This window comes from Trachurus japonicus, chromosome 18 (genome assembly GCF_045865225.1).
Source record: "Trachurus japonicus isolate A0001 chromosome 18, Traja_1.0".
Taxonomy (NCBI): Eukaryota; Metazoa; Chordata; class Actinopteri; order Carangiformes; family Carangidae; genus Trachurus; species Trachurus japonicus.
Genome location: NC_140924.1, coordinates 26,799,736 through 26,822,246, shown reverse-complemented (window position 1 = coordinate 26,822,246; position 22,511 = coordinate 26,799,736). Strand labels below are relative to the sequence as shown.

Sequence of the window (22,511 nt, the reverse complement as noted above, 5' to 3'; positions counted from 1 at the left end):
GATCCTCAGGCCAGAGCTCGTTAACTTCATAAACAATCCACCTGGCGCTCGTTTAAATGTTTATAAACACAGACACAGCTAAATCAGACTGACACAGGATGCAGCTACTAACTAACTATGTGTCAAGTCAGTCACACACACACACACACAGACTCTAGAGCCAGCTTCATGTGATTACAGTCACACACACACACACCTTCATGTGATTAAAACACAGTTAACGTGCAACAGAATTTAAACTTAAACCATGATTTCATCTGGTTTTAAAGTTAAACCTTGTTGGTGTCACACACACACACACACACACACACACACACACACACACACACACACACACACACACACACACACACACACACACACACAGTTAACCTAATGTGGTTACAGCTCCTCCATATCAGTGCTTATAGAAAGATGATCATGTGTCTGTCTGATCAGCTCTGTCTTGCGCTTAAGATCGTGGGTTTGATTCCCATGTTGACAGAGATGGCAAAATCGGCAGTAGCCCCGCGGCCCATTCAAAATTTCCCGAGAGGAAATTTTCTAGTTCTCCTTCATCTTCCGGACACTTTTTCGATTCGCTACTAGTCCTGCAACTCGAAGAGTTGCAGGACATATTATATATCAAAACGTGTGTCTTGATCGGGATCGCTGTGCTATTACTTTTCTCAACAGTGTACGAATTTTTCGCGACGTATGTCGCGAAAAACTGCGCAAAATTTTTGCATGTAAGTCAATGGGACGGGCGGAAAAAAAAGAGTGAAAAAGACCAATCATTGGAGTTTAACAAACGTCTACTGCTCAGGCATACTTTCACCTAGAGACTTCATTTAAACTTTAAACAGTAGACACAAGTCTTGTGTATTGTCGTATTACTCCACGTTTTGATAGGTCATATAGTTTTTGATCAATCCCTGATCAATGACCATGATCATTTTTGGAGAAATTATGAGTTTATAATGGGTGTGTATTGCATGGAATGTTCGTGTCAGAGTGCGTGACATCATCGGTTAGAGTGGGAGAGAGTGAAGAAACATTCGGTATTTTTTCTGGATAAACTGTGAGCACGGCCACAATTTACACTCTACAGACATAATTTTTTCAGAATTTGTAAGACAAACTTGTTATCTCTCATGTCATGTGCTCAAAATATCAGAGAGACTTGATTGAATTGACAGAATCAGCCTCTGAGTGCGGCCATGTCTGTCTCTGCTCCTCATTGAGTCCAATACAAATATTTTCTGAGAGGAGCAGAACGGCCTGATGTTTTAAAACTGCCAGCGTCGCCAAAATATTTACTGTAGAAACACCAAATCGTACCGAAATTTTCATTAAGTCCTTAGAGCAATGTTAATCTGTGTTTTGTTCTGATAGGAGTTACCGTTTTGTCATGCTAAGCCTAAATGTGAGACCGGTTTAGAGGCAGAAAATGGCTCTTTTTCTCCACGTTTCTGTCTGTCTCAGCCTGCGGGGGCCCCTATCGCCGTGGTAACCTCTTTGATCCTCAGGCCAGAGCTCGTTAACTTCATAAACAATCCACCTGGCGCTCGTTTAAATGTTTATAAACACAGACACAGCTAAATCAGACTGACACAGGATGCAGCTACTAACTAACTATGTGACAAGTCAGTCACACACACACACACACAGACTCTAGAGCCAGCTTCATGTGATTACAGTCACACACACACACACACACACACACACAAACACACCTTCATGTGATTAAAACACAGTTAACGTGCAACAGAATTTAAACTTAAACCATGATTTAATCTGGTTTTAAAGTTAAACCTTGTTGGTGTCACACACACACACACACACACACACACACACACACACACACACACACACACACACACACACACACACACACACACACACACACACACACAGGTAACCTAATGTGGTTACAGCTCCTCCATATCAGTGCTTATAGAAAGATGATCATGTGTCTGTCTGATCAGCTCTGTCTTGACCTTAAAGGGGAACTAAACCCCTCAGTTTTGGATGACGTGCTCTAAGCTTGAAATTCAAAAAATGCCTTGATTATGGGCGGGACTCCAGCAGCACTCTACGACCCCCCCTCCACCCTCCCCCCTGCGCCCCATTCACACCCGCGAAATCACACAAAAGAGAAAAAAAAGTAATAAACACACATCGACACTTCTGCTAGCGCTAACGAGCTACTAACGAGCGACTCAACACTAGTAGCGCGGACACTACCAGGAGAGGACGCCAGAGCCGTGACACAGCATCTACAGCTGATCCGCCGGCTCGTTAGCTCGTTAACGGCTCGTTAGCGCCGGCCGCAATAACGATTCCCGTTCAGGCAGCTGTTAGCAGCCGTTAGCAGCAGCAGAGCAGCTAGAGTGCCTAGCAACCGTTAGCGGCAGGCAGCAGCCGGTGCTGATTGGCCAGGGAGCCGGTGGCCGGTGACGAAAGCTGCCTCCAAAACGTCATCTGCCTCCATCTCAGCCAATAGGAAAATTCGATTGTAATAGCCGTGTTTCAACCCATAGAGGGCAGTCACTCTACATTTTTACTACAAAATACACCAAATTGAAATATTTTGACTAAAATGTCAAAAGTTGGACCAGAATCAACTGACAACACTACCTTATACCCAAATACATTTGTTTTCAGCAGAAAAAAGTGGTTTAGGGGTTTAGTTCCTCTTTAAGATCGTGGGTTTGATTCCCATGTTGACAGAGATGGCAAAATCGGCAGTAGCCCCGCGGCCCATTCAAAATTTCCCGAGAGGAAATTTTCTAGTTAGGGCCACGGGCAATCGCACCGGGCACTGGTCCCAACAGCTATGAAATAGCTGCAGGGACCAGTGCCCGGGCAAAGCCCGGGCACTACTGTTATTGTGTGGATTTTTTCTTATTATTCTTCGTCCTCTTCCGGACGATTTTCGATTCGCTACTAGTCCTGCAACTCGAAGAGTTGCAGGCCAAATTATATATCAAAACGTGCGTCTTGATCGGGATCGGTGTGCTATTACTTTTCTCAACAGTGTACGAATTTTTCGCGACGTATGTCGCGAAAAACGACGCAAAATTTTGCATGTAAGTCAATGGGACGGGCGAAAAAAAAAGAGCGAAAAAGACCAATCATTGGAGTTTAACAAACGTCTACTGCTCAGGCATACTTTCACCTAGAGACTCCATTTAAACTTTAAACAGTAGACACAAGTCTTGTGTATTGTCGTATTACTCCACGTTTTGATAGGTCATATAGTTTTTGATCAATCCCTGATCAATGACCATGATCATTTTTGGAGAAATTATGAGTTTATAATGGGTGTGTATTGCATGGAATGTTCGTGTCAGAGTGCGTGACATCATCGGTTAGAGTGGGAGAGAGTGAAGAAACATTCTGTATTTTTTCTGGATAAATTGCCACCACGGCCACAATTTACACTCTACAGACATAATTTTTTCAGAATTTGTAAGACAAACTTGTTATCTCTCATGTCATGTGCTCAAAATATCAGAGAGACTTACAGAATTGACAGAATCAGCCTCTGAGTGCGGCCACGTCTGTCCCTGCTCCTCATTGAGTCCAATACAAATATTTTCTGAGAGGAGCAGAACGGCCTGATGTTTTAAAACTGCCAGCGTCGCCAAAATATTTACTGTAGAAACACCAAATCGTACCGAAATTTTCAGTAAGTCCTTAGAGCAACGTTGATCTGTGTTTTGTTCTGATAGGAGTTACCGTTTTGTCATGCTAAGCCTAATTGTGAGGCCGGTTTAGAGGCAGAAAATGGCTGTTTTTCTCCACGTTTCTGTCTGTCTCAGCCTGCGGGGGCCCCTATCGCCGTGGTAACCTCTTTGATCCTCAGGCCAGGGCTCGTTAACTTCATAAACAATCCACCTGGCGCTCGTTTAAATGTTTATAAACACAGACACAGCTAAATCAGACTGACACAGGATGCAGCTACTAACTAACTATGTGACAAGTCAGTCACACACACACACACACACACACACACACACACACACACACAGACTCTAGAGCCAGCTTCATGTGATTACAGTCACACACACACACACACACACACACACACACACACACACACACACACACACACACACACAGACTCTAGAGCCAGCTTCATGTGATTACAGTTACACACACACACACACACACACACACACACACACACACACACACACACACACACACACACACACACACACAGTTAACCTAATGTGGTTACAGCTCCTCCATATCAGTGCTTATAGAAAGATGATCATGTGTCTGTCTGATCAGCTCTGTCTTGACCTTAAGATCGTGGGTTTGATTCCCATGTTGACAGAGATGGCACAACCCGCAGTAGCTCCCGTGGCCCATTCAAAATTTCCCGAGAGGAAATTTTCTAGTCATGTTTGCTGTAGTGACAAACCAATGGTGAAGGAGTTTCTCTCTCTTATTGACTCCTTCGAACTTACACAGTGGGTCTCTGGTCCGACACATGAAAAAGGGCACACACTTGATTTGGTGTTGACTTATGGCTTGTCTGTTAGTATAAATGAAATCTGTAATGGTGCCTGTATCTCAGATCACTTGCCTGTTTTGTTCTCTGCCAAAATTCCCTTCTCTGTTGTTCCTTCTCGTCCTGCAATTCGTCAGTTTAGGGTCATAAACTCAGATACCTCTCTGAAGTTCTGCACCACCTTTGAGGAGTTTGCAAATTCATCTTTGAATGAAAACACCCCCCTCTGTCCTGAAAAACTTGTAGCTCTGTTTAACTCCAAATGCAAGGCCATACTTGATTCTATCGCTCCCCTTCGAACCAGAAGTTCCAAAACTCTTCCCGAACCCTGGATTAACGAGTCTATCCGCTCTCTAAGACGTTCTTGCAGACGTGCTGAGAGAAAATGGAAGAAGGACAAATTACAGGTCTCATATGGTATATTACGAGACTGTCTACAAGAGTATCAAAAAACAGTGAAAGCTGCGAAAACTACGTATTTTTCCAATCTTGTGTCTAGCAATATTAATAGGCCCAAAGTTCTCTTTAATGTTTTGGATTCCATTGTTAACCCTCGGAATATTGACCCAATAACACCTACACCTGCTCTCTGTAATAATTTTGCTGACTTCTTCATTGACAAAATCACTGCTTTACGGTCAGTCACACCTATTGCTTCCCCTGATCCCTCTGAGCCCTACCCGTGCTCTGCTTCTTTTAACCAGTTTGAGTCGATAGCACTAGCGGAGCTGTCAGATATTGTCAAAGGGCTTCGCCCCACAAGCTGCCCTTCTGACTGTATTCCCTCCCGCCTTTTTAAGACAGTTTTCAATTGTACTGGCTCTTTCATTCTAAGGCTAGTCCACGCTTGTTTTACCTCGGGATGTTTCCCAGTATCTCTAAAGCATGCTATAGTCCAGCCACTCATTAAAAAACCCAACCTTGACCCCACTGTTCTTTCCAACTTCAGACCTATCTCCAAACTTTCATTCTTATCTAAAGTACTGGAGAAGGCAATGGCGAACCAGCTGTTATCATTTTTGGAGGAGAATAACATTTTTGAAAAATTTCAGTCTGGCTTTAGACCACGTCATAGCTGTGAAACAGCCCTGCTTAAAGTTTTTAATGACATTTGTATAACCCTGGACTCAGGATGTGCAGCAATGCTAATGACCTTGGATTTAACTGCAGCATTTGACACTGTTGATCATAGGACCTTGCTGTCACGTTTGGAGCACCATGTGGGCATAAAAGGGTCAGCCCTCACGCTGATTAGGTCATACTTGACTGATAGGAGTTTTTCTGTGCAGTTGGGCATTTTCTCCTCTGTTATGGCCCCCCTCACATGCGGAGTGCCACAGGGTTCAATTCTAGGCCCTCTGTTATTTTCATTGTACATGCTGCCTCTGGGATCTATCTTCCGTAAGCACAACATCTCCTTCCATTGTTATGCGGATGATGTACAGATTTACCTCCCTCTTCAGCTGTCCTCTAAGGATCCTCTGAAATCTTTTCTAGCCTGTCTAGCTGACGTCAAGAGCTGGATGAGCCTGAGTCATCTTAACCTCAATGAAAATAAAACCGAGGTCACCGTATTTGGCCTCCCTGAAGGCAGCCTACACACAATTTATGGTCAGGATCTCCTTGCTTTTAACACCACTCCTTTTATAAAAAGCCTTGGGGTTACTTTCGAAAGTAAACTTGATTTTAAGAAACAAATCAACTCAGTGGTAAAAGGGTCTTTTTACCAAATTCGTATTTTATCAAAAGTCAAGCCTTATTTATCTTTTAATGACTTGGAAAGAGTTATCCATGCCTTTGTAACATGTAGGCTCGATTTTTGTAATTCATTATATGTTGGTCTAGACCAGAGCTCACTCCGTCGCCTGCAGCTGGTGCAAAACGCTGCTGCTCGCCTTTTGACCGGCACTAAAAAACATCAACACATCACCCCTGTTCTGGCCTCCCTCCACTGGCTTCCTATCCGCTTTAGAATTGATTTTAAAGTGTTATTAATTGTTTTTAAGATTTTAACTGGTCTGGCTCCTCTATATCTAGCAGACCTTATACAAATCCGAAATCCAGCCAGAAATCTACGGTCATCCAGTGAGTTGTTGCTGGATGCACCAAGGTCAAAATTAAAAACCAAGGGTGATCGTGCCTTCTCTGTGGCTGCTCCCAGACTATGGAACAGCCTCCCATTACATGTTAGACATGCGGGATCCATGGAGAGGTTTAAGTGTGCCTTAAAAACGCACCTTTTCTCCTTGGCCTTCGGATCCATAAGGACTTCTGATCCTGGCGAGTTTTTTGTTTAAATATCTATGTGCAATGTTGTCTATGACTACTGTAGCTGTGCACATTTGCATTTGCGTATGTGTATGTATGCGCATATGTCCGTATGTATATGTACATACATCTGTGTGTGAGAATGTGTGATAGTATGCATGTAATTTTTGTTTCTTGCACATGCATTTGTCTTTGTTTCTGTCTCTGCTCTGTGAAGCACTTTGGACGACTGTCACAGGTCTTTTTAACTGTGCTATACAAATAAAAGTGAACTTGAACTTGAACTTAACATGAGTGGCAGTTCATATTGTAGGGGAGGAAATATTCATCAATATTTAACAATATCTCCCCAATACGTGTCTTGTCTTTCCGGTGTTAAGATGAGGTTTTCAAAATAAAGTAAAGTAAATACTCGTTTAATCTGACTCCATTTAAAAATAACTTTACTCTTAAATATTGGTGGAATTAAAAGTTAATCAATCATTTAAAATATAAACACTTTAAGAATCAATTCTATTGTTAAGAAAACAGGAATCAATCTTAGTTCAGTGATGGATTATTAAAACCACTCAGTGACCTTCTTAACATAGAAGAATAGCCTTGATGCCTGGGTTGAAGTATTCAGAGGTATAAGAACATGATACTCAATCTTGTCTGTCCAACTCAGAGGTTAAGGGTGTGAATAGTGTCCAGTGAAACTTACCATATAACTAAGATCTTTTTAGACTAACTTAGTTCAGGGATGGCAGATATAGACTTAAACTATTCAGTGACCTTCTTAACATAGAAGAACAGCCCAGACACCTAGGTTGAGATATTCAGAGGTCATAAAATATAACTCAATGGTTAAAGGACATGATACTCAATCTTTTCTATTCAACTCAGAGGTTAAGGGTATGAATGTTACCAAATGAAACTTACCATATAACTAAAGACCAAATAAATATCCAATAACAGATTCTTAATTATTTAGAACAAAGTCTCAATAAGGCAATATTAGAAATGAAGGGTTAACATTCCAGTTTATTGTGATGTACAAAATGAACAAACTATAGCAAATAGTAACAATACTTAAGAAACAGATAATGCAACACACTCGATGTGTGGGAGCTCTGGTAAGCAGATCAACTCGAAGTGAGGTTCTTGCTCTTTCCCTTAAATACCCAACCAGAACAGAAACACTTCTAATTCACATAACAATTGGGACTTTGCATAGAGACACCATTCGCATCTGGAGACCTTTGATCATCAGGGGTCTTGACAATAAGTCACCTAGATCCTTTCACTTCTCGCACTGAGACCAACAGAGTGAATCAAGTAAACAGAAGGTGTTACATTTTAGAGTGATGAGAAACAGTTCCCAAATGATGAGGTTTGAGCCTAGGTGGTTGATTAGTTTACAGATAATCAAAAAGGCAGAGAATGGTGACATTCAGTCTAGAGAAAACTTAGACAACATTTCAGGGTGGGTGTCTGACTGTCTTACAGTTTCCCCCCTTTGGCCCCTGAGAGCCATCTGGGAAATGCAAACAAAATAAAAAATAAACACAGAACAAAACGATAGGGGTCAACTTGAAAATTGACAGTTCATACCCACACCCATAATTCTATTATTTCAGTCTTTGTAAATCTGGCAGTTGCAAGGGGCTGAGTACGAAAGCAGAGTGCGTTGCTTTGCGGAGGGAACGGAGGGCGCATCTGATGTAGCAACACTGGATTAGAGTGGCAATGAATATGATTGAGCTGGCAATTACACATCCTTTGAACACCCAATCCACCAAGTGTATGCATACTGTGCTGAGCGTGTAGATGATCTGGACAGGTCAAACCCCGTAGGGAAGAGTTCATTTTACTGGTAACACACCACTGTGTGTATGACATCTGGATGGCTTCTGAGTATCCATGTAGAGACGGGACGTTGATGAGCTTGGAATCATTTGAAAGGTTTGAGGGTGTTACAAGTACAGATTATATAACTGTATTTCATGACAACATGTGCGAGAAGTAAACAAGGTCTCAATGTTTCTTAATGTCATATACCCCATGATGTGGTCCCATTGTATTATCTGATTCTTCACCACACTGCCTATTGCGCATATGGTGGTGGAATTTGGAAAAAACCTGTTCTGGGTGAATAAGTGGAAAAGTGACAAAGAACCCAAAACATACAGTACATTCATTGTTATTATACATCATTAAAGTAGAGAACAGTTCTGAATAATTGATATCTTTATCAATTAAATTGTTTAGGACATGCCTAGGGGTCTTTACAGACAGGTTAGTCTTTTGGAAAGAAATTAAAGTTAAATGAAAAACAAACTGTGTGTGAGATTATGGAGATTTGGAAAATAACTCATATAACTGGCTCTGTTATGAGTGGGGAGATGGGTAGATCTCTCTCTACAGTGAATGTTGAAATTTATCATTTGGTTCCGGTGCTAATCCGGGGGGTCATGTTTGTGATTGTTTTGGAAGAAGTGTGATGTTGGATGTACATGGCCCCTTAGAACATTTCCATATCCATCTCCTGTGCAGTTGTGAATAAGTGGGACTTGATGGCCTAGTTGTGTGCAGGTTGTTCTGAATAGTTTCCTGACATCAGGAGTCCCTGGGATGGCAATGGAAAATGTGTGAGATGGTTGTTTCGGTCTGATCATATTTAGAAGGGTGCTCCAAACAGAGGGATAATTTGGTTCCCTGAGACCAGTGCCACAATTCTTGCAAGCTGGCTTGGCATCAACCCATTTTGTACCCCCCTTTTGGCACTGGTGAGTGGACCATTGAAATCCATCTGTGACATTTCTTTGGTTTTTGGGTGGTTTAGGCATCTGTAAGACTGGTGTGGTACAAACACGTCCTTTAGGTTCAGTGGACGCTTTTTTATTCTCATTAGTCCAGTCTTTGATGTCAGAGGACTTTAACGTGCCTTTTGACAATGTACCCAGGGGTGTTACAGTACTGGCAAAGTGTGGGATGCACTCGTGGAGATAGTTCGAAGTTCCTTTCACTTTTTGAAGCGAGTTTAGCATGTGAGATTTGGACATGCCTGTAATACATTTGCACGAATCTTCAGTCAAAACTTGGGGTGGTGGATTTCCCTCAATACTCACTTCAAAGTCAGGAAGGTCACAATCATGTTCATGATTGACCCACATGTCACTGTGTTTATCAATTAGCTGTTGTGCTGGGTCAGGGGTGGTGATGGACATAATGCTTGCACAGTTTCTGACAGAATTTTTCTTAGCTGTTTTCTCTGTGATGATCTCAATCTGTTTTTCCAAACAGTTGATGACAAAGCCATGCTTTTCCATTATGTCCATGCCCAAAACTGTACCCTCGCTGTTTCCAGGTAAATACCAGAACGGCTCGGTTAACACTACTGCGCCTAAATCAAGTCGGACTGGTTTTGTAAGTGTCGCTGTCATTAAAGTGTCACCTATTCCTTTGATTTGAATGGTTTCATTTGTGAGAGGTAGTGGGATGTTTGTGCAGGAGCAAGCAGCACCGGTGTCAATTAAAATGTCAACTAATCGGCCTCCAAGATTAGATTTTACTTTTACACGGTTACCACTCGAAACAATGCTCCCAATGGAGGCCACGCATCCCTATTTTTGTTCCTTCATTTTTTCTAGAGCAGCTAGGACGTCTGCGTAAGGGCCACTCACATCTGTGTCTCTCATGTTAGTAGTTTCTGTGTGATCTCGCAGAGATGTACCAGTTACTTTTCTGAATTTGGGTCTTGACTGTGGGGCACCATGTAGTTTGAAACAACGTTCTATTTTATGGCCTGGACGACGACAATAGTCACAAATTATGACATTATTTTCTCCTTCAGCTACCCATTGAGTTGCGGCTACGGGGCACAGTTTTAGAGTTTCTGACCTCTGTTCTATTTTTGTGGCCCATTCAACGAGTGCGTTGAATGTGTTGTGGGGTGGGTCCCCACCCAGAGCTAACGCATTCTGAACGTGTGGTCCAGCATTGTTGCGCAGCATTTGTAAGAGGATTTCATGGTTACGGTTGCAATCTTCCACCCCACTGTATTCTCTGAAGGCTACCCACATACGCTCTGCAAATGCCTCAAATGTTTCTTTATTTGATTGTTTAAGTTCAAGGATTCTGTGCCACTCGGCCTGTGGTGGTCCTCTCATCTGAAGTAAAACCTCTTTTAGACGGCCATAGATGTCGTTATTGGTTTCTCCGAGCTGTCTCTCAAGAATTGTTCCAGATCTGAGTTCTTGGGGGATTTTAGAATGCAACTCGTCTGGAATGGTGAGCAAGACTATTTGCCACACATCTCGGGGTTCTAGGTTGTAAACAGAAGCCTGAAGCATTAGTTTGTCCCAATAACTTTGAAAGGGCCCGCGGCGAGGCATGATGCCGACTACTTCTTTGTGTCTTGAACATTCTTCGCATGATAATGCTCGAGTAATGGTAGTGATGTCATTGTTTGCGTTTCTTACTGTTTTCATTACAGATATTTTGACAGATTTCTTGGGAATTTTGTCTGTTTTGAGACAAGTCTTCATTTGGCTTTGAGTGGAGCTAAAGTGTTTAAACTTAGCATTACAAAGAGGGCCGTCGTCTTGATCATAGTACTCTATGCCTTTGGAGCTAATGACAGCCTCTTTAATAGCTGCCACTGGAAAACCAACATCGCCACAGTAGTCTTCCAGTGTGGAAGTGTAGCATTTGTCTAAGTTTAATTTTTGTTTTAGCCGTTTAATTTCTGCCTCCATTGTTTCGCTCTGTCTTGCCCAGCTGATTTTTTCATAATGGAATGCGTCAATTTTTGCTCTTAGGTTTTTTATTTCTTCTGATTGAAGTCTTTTTGAACTTTGGATGTTCTCCAAAGTACGTTCTCCCTCTGCTATCATCTTTAAATCATTGCGTCGGAGCAAATATAAAATCGCTGCAGGGAGATCGCGAAATTTACTTTTAGATTTTAATGCAACGCCTTTTGTTGAATACCAGTGAAGAATTTCACTGTTTTCCCATTTTAAACTTACGCCAAGATCGCGCAGACGGACTAAAGTCTCATAGACTTGCAAACCAACTGTGTCCATTATCTGTTCATCTATTTCTACACTCGAACATCCCTGTCCTAGTGAGTTGTGAGTTGAAACCTTTCCCCCCATCGGATTTCTACGGTCTCCGATCTATCAGTGGATATGTCGATCCGTTCTATACCATGTGTCTATATGTGATGTGAATTCAAACTTTCCCTGAATCTTTTGTCACAGCTGTAAATTTGCACTTACCACAGAAGCTGTCTGTAGACACAAAGGAATTCAAACCTCATTGTTTGATCCGCCGGACTTGATTTTTTCTCGCCTTTCTGCTTGCTGCAATCACGAGATCACGTCGGGGTCACCAAACTGTAGGGGAGGAAATATTCATCAATATTTAACAATATCTCCCCAATACGTGTCTTGTCTTTCCGGTGTTAAGATGAGGTTTTCAAAATAAAGTAAAGTAAATACTCGTTTAATCTGACTCCATTTAAAAATAACTTTACTCTTAAATATTGGTGGAATTAAAAGTTAATCAATCATTTAAAATATAAACACTTTAAGAATCAATTCTATTGTTAAGAAAACAGGAATCAATCTTAGTTCAGTGATGGATTATTAAAACCACTCAGTGACCTTCTTAACATAGAAGAATAGCCTTGATGCCTGGGTTGAAGTATTCAGAGGTATAAGAACATGATACTCAATCTTGTCTGTCCAACTCAGAGGTTAAGGGTGTGAATAGTGTCCAGTGAAACTTACCATATAACTAAGATCTTTTTAGACTAACTTAGTTCAGGGATGGCAGATATAGACTTAAACTATTCAGTGACCTTCTTAACATAGAAGAACAGCCCAGACACCTAGGTTGAGATATTCAGAGGTCATAAAATATAACTCAATGGTTAAAGGACATGATACTCAATCTTTTCTATTCAACTCAGAGGTTAAGGGTATGAATGTTACCAAATGAAACTTACCATATAACTAAAGACCAAATAAATATCCAATAACAGATTCTTAATTATTTAGAACAAAGTCTCAATAAGGCAATATTAGAAATGAAGGGTTAACATTCCAGTTTATTGTGATGTACAAAATGAACAAACTATAGCAAATAGTAACAATACTTAAGAAACAGATAATGCAACACACTCGATGTGTGGGAGCTCTGGTAAGCAGATCAACTCGAAGTGAGGTTCTTGCTCTTTCCCTTAAATACCCAACCAGAACAGAAACACTTCTAATTCACATAACAATTGGGACTTTGCATAGAGACACCATTCGCATCTGGAGACCTTTGATCATCAGGGGTCTTGACAATAAGTCACCTAGATCCTTTCACTTCTCGCACTGAGACCAACAGAGTGAATCAAGTAAACAGAAGGTGTTACATTTTAGAGTGATGAGAAACAGTTCCCAAATGATGAGGTTTGAGCCTAGGTGGTTGATTAGTTTACAGATAATCAAAAAGGCAGAGAATGGTGACATTCAGTCTAGAGAAAACTTAGACAACATTTCAGGGTGGGTGTCTGACTGTCTTACAATATAAACATAAAAGTGGAGCGGCAAAGCACAAAGAAAAGGTAAAAAGAGAGCAAGGAAAAGCCAAATTACAAAAACTGGACACATATTTTGTTTGTCCTCCTGGAGATGAACCAGACATTGTTGTTGGCAGCGATTCAGGCCCGCCAATACTGCCACCACAGTCAGGGAGCCAGATTTACAGAGCAATTCTAACAATCAATATAGCAACCACCTCAAGTGGGCACGTGGCCAAGAATGGAGCCAGGGGTGCCTGAATCTTTGGCTGTGGCAATTTTGTTAACACACACCTCTGACATCTCTTCACCCACTGCTCAACATCCCCATGCATACCCACCCAAAAACATCTCTGTCTCAACAGACCCAACGTCCTCTCTATTCCTTGATGTCCCATTTGATCGTGTAGACTTTTGAGAACCTGGGGCCGGTTGCACCACCTCTCACTAAGTGTTTACTAACCTTAGTAAATGTGTAAGTGTTTACTAAATCAAGATTTAGTCATTACTAAATTAACCCATAAGGACCCACGGTGACACGGGTGTCACACTGCCTTCAAGTGTCCTGGAAAGTCCCTTACAAATATTGATGTTGAACTTTTAAATCATGAAGTCCCTAAGTGACATCTACTCAACATCCTGGTGCAGTCACATGACTCTCTGTGAATCTCTCTATCCATGACAACATTTCCAAGATGGTGGCCAGCAGAGTTGGCACATTTCACAGAGGCAGCTACTTTTAAAAACCTTGCTTTCTGTCAATAAAATAAGCCACCACCCATTTCACAATGCAAATCCTTTTATAACATGTCCCTTGTTGTATTTAACCTGTTCTGACCTCATTTTTTGAAGAAACTCATATAAAACAACTTAAGAAAATATTGCTGTGACATATACGTCACATCGGGCCTTAGCTTTAAAAAAGTCAGGAAAAATACCATGTGACGCCTATGTCACAATCAGAAAAATGGCAAAGAACTACTCAATTAAATTAGGTGATTCAGGTATTTTGAATTAATATACTCTATGTTGTTCAATTTAAAACATAATTTAAAAATGTTGACATAAAAATAATGTCAAATTCAATCAATATTTAATAAAATGATATATCAGTCCGGAAATTGAACCACAGATTTAGCAGAGACACTCTTCTCAGTAAATGAACAAGATTTTAGTATCCCATGCTGGTCCCATATTAATGTAATTACGGTATGCTTTTTTGCTGTATTTTTTGTAACAAAATAGGATACAGTGTTCAGGATGCACTGACGATCATCAGACGTGCAATAGATGTTGTATACAGAACAACAGTTTTACATAAGAAAATATTAGGAAACAAATAAGAAAAGTTAACACAGTCAAACAGTCATGAACCAGGTTTGAGACAAGGGTTCTGGACTGCTGTACTGATGGGAGAGAGGGTCCCATGTGGTGCATTGTGAGAGAAGGACGTTTTACCCAGCTCAGTTCTGACGAATGGGATATGACCCAACAATCAGTTCTGTGAGTGGGTACCAATGTTTTGTGATTTCATAGTTAATAGAGATGATAAATAAAGAGACAATAACTGTGACAGGGCTTTAAAAATGGATAAAAACCAATGCTGTTTTCCCCTTACTGTCAGAAATGACCAGCCGACATTTTGATAAAGAGTGCCGTGATGAGTATTATATGAATCATTGGAAATGAAATGTAAGGCTGAGTGGTAAACAGCATCCAGGGGAATCAAAGTGGAACTAGCAGCTCTTCCATAGATGTCATCTCCATAGTCTAAAACAGAGAAAAAATAGTGTCTCCATTTTTTTTCCTGTGGTGAGTAGGGAAACGGTGCTCCTTTCTGTATAGAAAGCCAAGTATTGTTCTTAGTTTAGCAATGAGGGTGGTGATATGGTGCTTAAAATTAAGACAACTGTCCATCCAGATGCCAAGGTATTTGTAGTTGCAAAGAAAATTGTGGTTGCACGGCTTTTAAGGCTTCAGTAAAGCCTTCAATATGAGGCAATATTCGCATTTCTATAGTGTTTTGCCTTTTTTGTTGTGAAACTTGTCTTAAAAAGGTGTTAATAGTAACCAGCAAATTTTTAATTTTGATATATGTTATGGAAATGCAAATAAAAGGTCAAATTTGTGTTACAGAGCAAAAGAAAATGTCAAGCCCATTTAATTTCAAGTGACAATTTAAGTTACCAAAAACGCCCGATGTGACATAGCTATATGCAACATTCCAGATCTCTGACAATAGGTGGCGCTATTTCAAAAAAAACTTCAAAAATGTGTTCCATGCATTCCACTTGGTCTGTGTTTCACCCCACTTAATTTTCCTTCAAGGATAAATGGGTCTGGGTTCTTATGGGTTAAAATGGGTTGCACCAGTTTTACTAGGAATCACGTAGAGCTAGTAATTACTAAGTGTTTACTAAATATTTACACCTACCCTAGGGGTTGTGTAACTGTTTAAATAGTTACAGTTTGTCGACACAGGATCAAAACCAACTGAGAAAACAACAACAACGACTAGCTTATAACGGCTCGTTTAGAGAGGTTTGCTTTACAAAACAGAGACCTGTCGTTAGGAAAAGGGTTTTGAGAGACAGAGTCCACAATTTAGATGTATCCACACCACTTTCCGGAGAACGACGCTGGGTGTCGCCATGACACTCTATTCATTACATTTTAGATTAACGTTAGCCGGGCTAACCGTTAGCTGTTAGCCGTTAGCAGTGTCTTAAATAACTCAATAAACAGCCCATGAAAAAAAAAATTTTTCCCAGCGGATATCCTAGTTCCAACATGACTGAGCTAACTGGAGTAGTTTCATGTCGTGTCCGACAACGGGAGGGTCTTAAAGAGGAACTAAACCCCTAAACCACTTTTTTCTGCTGAAAACAAATGTATTTGGGTACAGTGTTGTCAGTTGATTCTGGTCCAACTTTTGACATTTTAGTCAAAATATTTCAATTTGGTGTATTTTGTAGTAAAAATGTAGAGTGACTGCCCTCTATGGGTTGAAACACGGCTATTACAATCAAATTTTTCTATTGGCTGAGATGGAGGCAGATGCCGTTTTGGAGGCAGCTTTCGTCACCGGCCACCAGCTCCCCGACCAATCAGCACCGGCTGCTGCCTGCCGCTAACGGTTGCTAGGCACTCTAGCTGCTCTGCTGCGGCTAACGGTTGCTAGGCGCTCTAGCTGCTCTGCTGCGGCTAACGGCTGCTAACAGCTGCCTGAATGGGAATCGTTAGTGCGGCCGGCGCTAACGAGCCGTTAACGAGTTAACGAGCCGGCGGATCGGCTGTAGATGCTGTGTCACGGCTCTGGCGTCCTCTCCTAGTAGTGTCCACGCTACTAGTGCTGTTAGAGTAGCTCGTTAGTAGCTCGTTAGCGCTAGCAGAAGTATCGATGTGTGTTTATTACTTTTTTTTCTCTTTTGTGTGATTTCGCGGGTGTGAATGGGGCGCGGGGGGGAGGGGGGATCGGAGAGTGCTCCTGGAGCCCCGCCCATAATCAAGGCATTTTTTGAATTTCAAGCTTAGAGCACGTCATCCAAAACTGAGGGGTTTAGTTCCCCTTTAACAGCTGACGTCCTCTGATGTTGGTTTGCTGCTGCTGTTAGCTGTCAGCAGCAGCAAAGCTAAAAACTACGATAACCAAGACTAGTTGCAGAGGCGTGCACACAGAAGTGGTGGTGTTTGTTCGGTAATTCGTTTTGTAGACATGACAAACATCAGATTAATCATGGCAGTTTTGGCAGCCCGAAGCCCCCACATTTGGTACCTACACCGGTGGCTAACGCTACCAGTTAGCCGCTCACTAGAACGCTACTACGGGGTGAAACGGAAGTTGAAAACCGACTTCCGTTGTGGTGTGACGAAAATAAAGTGGTGGATATGATGACTTTGATATTTACTGTCGGTACCGTTTAAATACGCGACCACATAATGCGGATCACGGACATGCTAACGTTAGCTGCGGCAATTTAGCATGGGTCCGAACGGGGCTCTACCTCCGTTGTTACGCTGCGATACTTCACTACTGGGTCGATGCAGAATGTGGTTGGGGACACAATTCAAGTCTACAACGGTACTGTGTGTCGGGTGGCGCCGGCCGCCAGTGTGAGCACCTACGTGCAGCTGCCCGTGCAGGCAGAAATACCACAACATTGCCGGCTTCCCGGATGTGGTGGCATGTGTCGATGCGGGGCACACTTCAAAATAAAAGCGCCCAGCTGTTCCTGTGTACATTCTGCTCCGCACGCTGATTGGGTAGCCAATTGTTGTCGTCACTTAATGCGACTAGTAACCTGCTAGTAACCACTTATAGTGGGGCGGATTAGCTAAACAATCGTTCACTTTGTGATAAAAGCATGAAATTTGGTGGATGTGTTGGTGAATATGTTTCAAACAAATCTGGATATTGGGCCACCTCAAAAGCGCCCCCTAGTGGCCGTGGCAGCCATTTGTTATGCGAATAAATGAATGTTTAATATAAACTGCCCTTTTAATAATACCAACTGGTGATGTATTGTATATTGTTGGAAAGCCTGATTAGTCACCTTTACAACGAGGTACAGCTTGTAAGGATCGTGCATTCATGGAAGGAGCAACGGGGCTAAACGTGTGGGTAGCGCACCCCCAACAATGTGCATCCCCTGTGGGGCAGATTAGCTCAATAAATCACAACAATTGTTTATTTTGTGGTAGAAGCACAACATTTGGTGGAGGTGTTGCTGGATATGTTTCAAACATTTTTGGTTTTTAAGGACCCTTAAGGTGTCTACTTAAGATTTTTGCTTGTTGCCCGGGTCAACTAATGTTCCAGGGGGGTTTTTTGCCGGACATTTTGAATTTATGTCCGCACGAATGGCGAAAAAAATGCCAATTTTCATACCTCCTCAACCAGACATCATACAAAGACAAATGAACACACTTTTTCCAATAATTATGACACCAGGAATCAAATGGAAAGGTCGCTGAGATGGTAAAACCATTCTTTATCAGAGAAAAATGAACTCTCCAGTAGTGTTTTTGTATAAATCAATTTGTCGATTATTGAGCTAATCTGCCCCACAGGGATGCACATTTTTGGGGTGCGCTACGCACACGTTTAGCCCCGTTACTCATTCCATGAATGCACGATCCTTACAAGCTGTACCTCGTTGTAAAGGTGACTAATCAGGCTTTCCAATAATATACAATATATCACCTGTTGGTATTATTAAAAGGGCAGTTTTTATTCATCATTCATTTATTCGCATAACAAATGGCTGCCACGGCCACTAGGGGGCGCTTTTGAGGTGGCCCAATATCCAGATTTGATTGAAACATATTCACCAACACATCCACCAAATTTCATGCTTTTATCACAAAGTGAACGATTGGTGTAAAATATTTAGCTAATCCGCCCCACTATTAAGCATTTACTAGATACGGGATTGCATACACTGGTCTGGTGCAACCGAAATTAGGAAACAACTAGTTGCAAACTAGCTAGTAATTACTAAGGGTTTAGTAGTGGTTTAGTAATTACTAAATCCTGAATTTAGTAAAGAGATACGCCAAACTGGTGCAACCCCACCCTGTTCCCTGAGGCAGTCTGGCAGCAGTAGCTGATGACAGGTTCCAACATGAGCATCTTCAATCACTCTGTTGAAACAGTGGTCGTGACTACAAGAAAAAGATGGACTTTTGTACAAAGAGCATACTGGCTTTGTCAGAGTTCTCTTTTCCTGCTAAGTTGGTTTCCTTTGCTTATCCCAGAAGCCTTTTAAAGGGATAGTTCAACATTTTGGCAAATTGGCCCATTGCCATGATCGCTATAGTCATAGCAGTAGGTTTGTTACCTTTAATTGTCGGTGTAAGCTATTTTTAGAACGGCAGAGCGGAGCAGGCTGCTCAGAGCTACGCTATGGAAGCTAAGGGAATTTCTTGGTTTCCCTCATCAAACTCATCAAATACACAACCCAAAAACTCCAAAACGCTGTCGTGGACAAGTTGTGAGCTGCACAATCACCACGTTATGAGATAATAACGGAACGTTACGTTAGATGGAGCCGTTTTAGAGGGAAATTCATGCAAAACCGCTGATGCACGTTGCGTTCAGGGACAATTTTTCAGCAAGCAGACTGTATTTAACCTGTATTTACCTCGAAAACGGCTCAGTTTCGTAACGTTCCATTATTATCTCATAGCGTGGTGATTGTGCAGCTCACAACTTGTCCACAAAAGCGTTTTGGAGTTTTGGGATTTTGTATTTGATGAGTTTGATGAGGGAAACCAAGAAATTCCCTTAGCCTCTGTAGCGTAGCTCTGAGCAGCCTGCTGCTCCGCTCCGCCGTTCTAAAAATAGCTTCCCGACAATTAAAGGTAACGAACCTACTGCTATGACTATAGCGATTATGGCAATGGGCCAATTTGCCAAAATGTTGAACTATCCCTTTAAAACTCTGAGCGTTGGGTCAGACTCTTGGAAGCTCTGGAGCTCTGCTTTGGAATATCCAGGGAGTGTGAGAGTGTTATCCTGCACTGCCTCTCTCACCACCGTATCACTGATCTTAACCCTTAAACAGGCAGGAGTGGAAAATAAGTTGCAAAAAATAATTTAATGTTATCACTCATCTCTTTAGGCCCTAAGAAAAATATTTCAAAATTCAAAATATATATATATTAAATATTTTGGATTTTATGAGTTGTATCTCCCGGGATACGTTGCCCTATTAAGGTATAAAAAGAGCCCAAATGATAAACATATTAATGCTCATTTTGATGAAGATAAGTTATACATTGTTATATTCCTTGGTCATTTACATTACACATAGACCTTTTAAAGTTGATTTTATTAATTTTTTCCAATCCAACTTTGTAATCTCATTAGAAAGCAGTCTCATAAAGAAGTGACACGCCACTGCTGCTACTCCATAAAAAAATCCTAGTGGAAACATTGTTTTATAGTGAAGACAGGCAACAAACTTTTGTATGTTTCTAAGTCTGCATAAGGGAGAAATTAAAAAATTTTATTTTTGCATTTACCTTTAGAGAGACAGAATTTTATGTTTGTATTTCGCACTAATCTTAAATTAACTCATAATAACATTGTATTCTAACATTTTGCACATGGGAATGGCAGAAGATGGCAAAATACTTGCTTGTTTTGTGCACATAGTTAGGAAAAGACTGAAAAACAAAAAGACCAGGGGCCTCATTTATCATTGTGGATACACGCTTTTTTACACGCTCTTTCCCCCGTTTTGTGCGTACACACTTTTCTCCGCCTAATTTGGGATCTATCAAACCAAAACCTGGCGGGAGAAAGTGCCGAAATTTACGACCAGTCCGACCATGGCGTACCGGCATTTACACGCTTTTTGAAGAACAAGAGGAATTGGCGACGCCGCTGCAGAGTCAGAGAACTGCAGTATGCGAGGGAGAGAGGAGCGCGGACACTGTTTGAAGTAGCAAGTGGTGGTGTTGATGACCCCCCCCCCCCCCCCCACCACCACCACCACCACCGCACACGTGTTGACGTCGGCACTTTACATGAAAACCACAGCGACTCAGATTTTTCCCCTGTGCATTTACACTAGTTTGTTCCTAAATACTGGCTTTATAAAACAAATTTCGTTTTCTTTTGATATCATATTGATATTTTTCCCCTGCATGTAGGCTACAACTCTTCCACAACCAGTCTGTCCAGTCTGGAAAATAATTTCTGCTACGTGCGTGTGTTACATAGCCAGACTGGACACACACAAGCAAGCAGCAAGCCCAATAATGTCGGAGCAAATCAAAGCAAATGAGAAAACATGATCGATATTTTTTGTGTGAATAATATTTATTGTATTTAACAAAAATGGGTGCTAGCTGCCCAACATCATTTTAGGAAAAGTCACAGACTGGTGGACTTCAATGTTTTTTTTTTGTTTTTTTTTATATAGCTATGCACAAATGAAAATCAAAGTCTTCCAGTGAACGGAGGTTGGGGGTTAGTGGAAAGGGGTGCAAAGTAGTACTGACTGGCAGTGGAAACCCTGCTTTAAATTATTATGACATAATCTAAAATAAGGGGCAGAATAAATATGATTCTTCTTCTTTCTGTTCTGTTTCATTTAGATTTGAGAGTTTTTTGTATTTATTGAAGCCTTTCAATGCAAGATGATGTTTCTGACTGATATTGCCGTGTTACCGTGTATCTCGCTTTCAGAGAAATTCCGCTTCTTTCTCCGCTCTCCGTCCGTCTGTTGTCTTCACCGTCTTCCACTGACGTCATTCCACACGTTTCCAGAGTGCACATGGCTACTTAATATGCACGTAACTGATTTGCATTGACCATATATGGTTGTGTGGGGCTGTTTAGGGGGCTGGGTATGAGGCGTGTTCTCATCCACGCTTTTCTCAGGTCCGGTGTGATCTATCAAGGGAAATACCGTGCAGCCGTGTGTACGCGGAGTTTGATAGATCTGAAAAGAGTGTATATTTTTTGGTCGTACGCACATTTTGCCTTTCCGTAGTACTGAAAATTTAAGAGGACTTTTACACCTCTTTGATTGTGGATACACATTTTTTTACACCCTTTTTCCCCCGTTTTGTGCTTACGCACTTTTCTCCGCCAAATTTGGGATCTATCAAGCCAAAACCTGACGGGGAAAAGTGCGGACATTTACACCCATTTTGACCCTGGTGTACCGTGATTTACGCCTTTTTTGAGGAACAGGAGGAATTGGCGACACCGTTGCTGAGTCAGAGAACTGCAGTGTGAGAGGGAGAGAGGAGCGGAGTACATTTAGAAGAGCACAGTAGGATTTCTTTGAAGGAATTGTGGTAGTGGTGGACCGTTGATGCTGGCAATCCAACCCGCTCTATAATAACACTAGGCTTTATGTTAATTGATAAACAGAGCGGATTGAGGATTTTGCTTTTTTGCTTTTACACACTCTAGTGTGACGTCCGACAAGGATCAAACTCGCCAAGTTTAAAAACACACCGGCAGCAGCGCACACTGATCTGCAGCTACTGAGACTGTTATTATTCTGTCACCTGAGTTAACGAGGTGCACGTGAGTTTGGAGCTGACGAGAGAATAAAGACTGAGACAACGTAACCGTTCAAAGTAATGGTAACTATCGTGGAAACCCTGCTTATTGTTTTAACATCTAGGTGTAAAAAAAAAAAAAAAAAGATTTTCTGTGATAAA

At 41.5% G+C, this 22,511-nt stretch overlaps 2 protein-coding genes across 2 annotated transcripts in view; one reads left to right on the top strand and one right to left on the bottom strand.

The window, feature by feature from the left end:
• LOC146969482 (interferon-induced very large GTPase 1-like) overlaps window positions 1-22,511 on the top strand; it is a 147,433-nt gene that overhangs the window by 91,083 nt on the left and 33,839 nt on the right. The gene's annotated exons all lie outside the window — the stretch shown is intronic.
• Window positions 9,883-11,932, bottom strand: LOC146969484 (uncharacterized). Its single transcript, XM_085759617.1, has one exon. The coding sequence runs from the start codon at window positions 11,908-11,910 to the stop codon at window positions 10,378-10,380; it is 1,533 nt and encodes a 510-aa protein (XP_085615743.1). The 5' UTR covers window positions 11,911-11,932; the 3' UTR covers window positions 9,883-10,377.